This window comes from Triticum urartu, chromosome 7 (genome assembly GCF_003073215.2).
Source record: "Triticum urartu cultivar G1812 chromosome 7, Tu2.1, whole genome shotgun sequence".
Lineage (NCBI taxonomy): Eukaryota > Viridiplantae > Streptophyta > Magnoliopsida > Poales > Poaceae > Triticum > Triticum urartu.
Window position 1 is genome coordinate 708,968,789 of NC_053028.1, and position 5,032 is coordinate 708,973,820.

At 41.8% G+C, this 5,032-nt stretch overlaps 1 protein-coding gene across 1 annotated transcript; it reads left to right on the forward strand.

Moving 5' to 3' along the window:
- The first annotated feature begins 7 nt into the window (after positions 1 to 7).
- Positions 8 to 4,810, forward strand: LOC125519550 (histidine-containing phosphotransfer protein 2-like). The gene is made up of 4 exons (XM_048684324.1): positions 8 to 73; positions 159 to 295; positions 378 to 447; positions 4,598 to 4,810. Exons 1-4 carry the CDS (start codon positions 8 to 10, stop codon positions 4,808 to 4,810), a joined length of 486 nt encoding a protein of 161 aa, XP_048540281.1.
- The last annotated feature ends 222 nt before the right edge of the window (positions 4,811 to 5,032 follow it).

Consider the following 5,032-nt stretch of genomic DNA (forward strand, 5'->3'; position numbering starts at 1 on the left):
GATCACCATGGCGGTTGTCGCGCTTAGGGGCCAGCTGAACACCCTTGTCACATCCATATTGGCCATGGGTAGTGCACCCTCACCCCCCCTCCCCCTACTAGACCCGTGTGGTTGCTGGCTGACTATGCTTTTAGCTTCTCGTGAAGTGATCCATCTAGGGTATGCTGGACGAGTATTTCCAGTACTTGCAGTCGATGGACGAGGATGGTAGCTCAGCACAAGGCCTGGTCGCCGAGGTCATCAACCTCTTCATCGCCAGCGCCAACAGGATCCTCAACGACATCACCGGCCTGCTTTCCGGCCCTAAGACCCCCTTCTTTCCATCTGCTTTCGTCATCTCATCATGGGTACTGATTTCGTCCGCTCTGCTTTACCAGGAACCAGCCTGTGATAGACGTCAACAAGGTGGACGACCTGGTGCATCAGCTCAAGTGGTGCATCAGTTCAGTAATGTGTTCTGTTTTAATAAAAATTTGCAAGCATGTTAAGAATTCGTCAATGCTTGTTCAATAAAATTCTGTTTTTTTATTTCTTTCACTATTGTTTTCGATTTTCCCATTCATGAGGGTGCACATGAGCTCGCGAGTAGACTCTAGTGCCTCCATTGCCCACGGGGTATATCTGAATGGTCGTGACTTCTGTTTTGCTTTTCCCTTGACAGTCCTTTTGTTCATAACTTTTTTAACTCTAATGCACATTGATATTGAAGTGCATTTACATTGTATAATATATTTTTAAATGCAACATAAATTTTCTTGAAAAGTGAATAGCTTGGAAATGTCACATAGTTCTTTTTGAATGGTACAACCATTTTTTAAAACTTGAGCCAACTTGTTTACACAACATGAACATTTTCTAAATGTGGGATGAACACTTTTAAAAAAGTAAATATATTACGTTTTCACAATAAGGAGTGTGACTTCAGTTTAGCCATCACTCTATCTTCACTAGTGTATTTGATTTCACTCGATTTCACTAGCGACCACCAAATCTTGAGTTGGTTGCATCAACTCTCTTCACGGCCTACACACTTTCATCACTTGCACTTGTCATTGTATAACAAAGACACATGTAAATGTACTTGTCATTAACGCTTAGGAAAGTAGCTAATGCCTAAATGCATAAGAAACAAAACATGACCGAGTGGCACTAAATCTAAGAATAGGAATTAATTTCCATTTTGTGTTGGAAATTACCTAGCATAGCACCAAGAAATTTTTACTTTCATCCTCCGAATTTTGGTTGTTATATTCATCGCGCAATGTGCATCTTCCACAAGACGGAGACATCATCTTAGCCTGGCCACCTGCAGCATTAAAAAGTGGAATTTCAAGAAATGAAGAGATTTCATATACGATCTGATGCATCAACAGAGGGAGAGAGCATAGCAGCACACCAACCAATCGACGGAGGATTACTGGCCAAGATCACACTGAAATCGGAGGGCGGGGAAGTCCAAGACAAAACTGTGGCCGAGATCACACTAAAACATTAAGACTATGAACTCTGACGTCATTTGAAAATACACCCGTTTGAATAATAGTATTTATAACCTCAGCATAATAATGATTAATAAGCTTTCTATCACATTACTTGCCTCTCTTCTTGAGTCAAGCTGTTGTTGGACTAAAGTCTTGTTGTGTCTTTCCAGCCGACCAGAGTCGTCGGAGCACTACGATGCCGAGAAATAGAGGCGCGACCCTGCCCGAGGTCCTGCCCGAGAAGTTCATTGAAAAAAAATACTCATAGGTTGCCGCCGAAGGACGTCGGCCACTATTGTGCCATCACCATATCATGACGCAGTGTGACATCCACACCCGGATTCTTGCGTGAACACCATGGCTGCTAGCCATCGCAGTGTGACATCCACACCTAGATTCTTGCGTGAGCACCATGGCTGCGAGCCATTGCTCCCCATTGTCGATGGCCACAGGCGTCCCACCACCCTCGTCGTTGTTCGTGGCGCCATTGCCCAGCAGCTCGGAACTTCCCTCCTGGGATCCGAACACCAGTGTCAAGATGGTCGCAAAGGCTCCTGTGATGGACTCCATATCTTCTCTCGGGGTAACTAGTTGTACATCTATAACTCGGTTATCCGCGCGCATGTTCTCTTGTTTTTCCGCACTCGTATTTATGGTGCCAGACACATTATGGGAGGCGGTGGAGACATTATTGTATTCGACATAGAATCAGGGTCATTCCGATAGATGTGTGGTCCACCCCATTCGTTCCATGATGGGAAGTTGTTCGACAAGTAGGGTACACTTGCTTTATTAGATGGCTTCACTCCCCAGCCAACTTCTATCAATGTCTGGGTGATACAGGATTACGAGGCTAAAATATGGGCCTTCAAGTACCGGTTTGACCTGTCAACGATGGAGGCATCAAAGACAACTTTATTCAAATTTCTCCAAAAAGAAATGGAATGAGTCCGTATTGCATATTGCTTACTCACCACACCCTCCAAAAGAGTATCGTTCCAATTCTAGGCCATGAGATGCAAAAAGACCAGGGACATTAAGTTTCTGCCCGTGAGCTCAGACTCATCCTCATGAGTGGTAAAATAAAAAAAACAATTGTCAACAAAATTGTAAAAATCTGATTTTTTTTTTACAAATGGACATTGATGAATTCTGAACATGCGTGCGAATGAAGAAAAAACGTGTCAATATGCTTTCGTAGAAAAAACAAAATTGATGCTCCATGTGTTGTTTCTTTTAATGAAAATTTGCACGCATGTTAATATTTCATCAATGTTTGTTCCAAAACAGTTCAGTTGTTTTTTATTTCTGTTACGATTGTTTTCAATTTTACTGTTCATAAGGGTACATATGAGCTCACGAGTAAACTCTATAGGCCTTCATTCTCCACGGGACATATCTGAATGGTCATGACTTCGGTTTTGCTTTTCCCTTGACATGCCTTTTGTTCATGGCTCTTTTAACTATAAGGTACGTTGATTTGAAGTGTGCGAAACATATTGTTTTAATTGTACAAACATTTTTTACATTATATAACTTTTTTCAAAATGCAACATACATTTTCTTGAAATTTGTGAATAGCTTGGAAATGTCACATAATTCTTTTTGAATTGTATAAACATTTTCTAAAACCAGAGCAAACATTTTTGCACAATGTGTACATTTGCTAAATGTGGGATGAACACTTTTAAAATATTAAATAAATTATTTTTCACAATAATGTATGTGGATTTAGTTTAGCCATCACTTTATCTTCACTAGTGTATTTGGCTTCAGTTTAGTGCATAATTCTATTTAGCCATCACTCTGTTTTCACTAGCGAACGTCAAGACTTGAGTTAGTTGCACCACTCTCTCCAACTCCTACACACGATTCATCACTTGCACTTGTCAATGTATAATAAAGACAATGTGAATGTACTTGTCATTAATGCTTAGAAAAGTAGCTGATGCCTAAATGTATAAGAAACAAAACATGACGGATTGGCACTAAATCTAACAATAAGAATTAGTTACCATCTCATGTTGGAAATCACCCATCATAGGCACCAAGAAATGTTTACTTTCATCCTCTGAATTTTTGTAGTTGTATTCATCCTGCAGTGTGCATCTTCCACAAGACGGAGACATCATCTTAGTGTGGCCACCTGCAGTAATAAATAGTGGAATTTGAAGAAATGAAGATATTTCATATACGACCTGATGGATCAAGAGAGGGACAGTGCAAAGCCGCACACCAACCAATCAACGGAGGATTACTGGCAAATATCACACTGAAATGGAGGGTCAGGAAGGCCAAGATAAAACTATGGCCGAGATCACACTCAAAAATAAGACATGGAACCCTCTTGTCGTTTGAAAATATAACCATGTGAATAATTGTATTTATAAACTCATTAAGAAAAATGATTAATGTAAAACTTAAGCTTCCTGTCACCTTATTTGCCTCTCTTCTTGATTCAAGATGTTGTTGGACTAAATCTTGTCTTCTCTTTCTAGCCGACCGGAGTCGACAGAGCATTACGATGTCGGGAAAGAGAGGCGTGACCCAGCCCGAGGTCCTGACGAGAAGACAATTGTAAAACAATACTCGTAAGTTGGCACTGAAGGACGTCGTCCACTGTCGTGCCATCACCATGTCATGATGGAGTGTGAGATCCACACCCGCATTCTTGCATGAGCACCACAGCCGCCAGCCGTCGCTCAGCATTGTCGGTGGCCACATGCGGACCACCACCCTCATCATCGTTCCAGACGTTGTAGCCCATCAACAGCTCTGACCTTTTCTCCCGGGCTCTGAACATGATTCTCATGATTGTCGGAAAGGCTCCTGTGATGGCTTCCTTATCTTGTGTCGGGGTAACTAGTTGTACACCTGTAACCCGGTTATCGGCATGCACGTTCTCCTTTTTACCACCAGTCCACCACCATGGAGACTGCACTAGCATATTTATGCTGCCAGTGACATTATGGGAGGCGGTGGAGAGATTATTGTGCTTGATGCGTGGTTCACCCCGGTCGTGCCACGACGGGAAATTGTTCGACAAGGAGAGTACACTTGATTTATTGGGTGGCTTTACTCCCAGGCCAACTTCTATAAATCTCTGGGTGATGCAGGATTACGAGGCTATAGAATGGGCCTTCAAGTACTGGATTGGCCTGTCAACGGTGGAGGCATCAAAGATAACTTTATTCAACTTCCTCCAAAAAGAAAATGATAATATTGTTATAGTCCACGGTGCAGCTGTTGAAGAACATGGCTATGCTAAACTAGCAGTCTTTTTCAACAAAAAGCACGTGCTACCCTACGGATTTTGGACAACGGAATGAGTCAGTATAGCATGTTGCTTACTCACCACAGCCTCCATGAGAGTATCGTTCCAATTCTAGGCCATGAGATGCAAAAAAGACCAGGGACATTAAGTTTCCGCTCATGAGTTCATACGCATCCTCGTGAATAGTAAAATCTAAAAATTGATAACAAAATATAAAAAATCTGAATTTTTTACGAACAAACATTAACGAATTTTCAACATGCGTGCAAATTTCCAT

What these genes read in the sequence shown, in the direction of transcription:
- LOC125519550 (XM_048684324.1), top strand. Translation starts at nt 8, where the DNA reads ATGGCGGTTGTCGCGCTTAGGGGCCAGCTGAACACCCTTGTCACATCC. An exon ending in CCATATTGGCCATGGGTAGT is followed by an intron (nt 74 to 158) that starts GCACCCTCACCC and finishes TGATCCATCTAG; the next exon opens with GGTATGCTGGACGAGTATTT. An exon ending in TCAAGTGGTGCATCAGTTCA is followed by an intron (nt 448 to 4,597) that starts GTAATGTGTTCT and finishes TGGGTGATGCAG; the next exon opens with GATTACGAGGCTATAGAATG.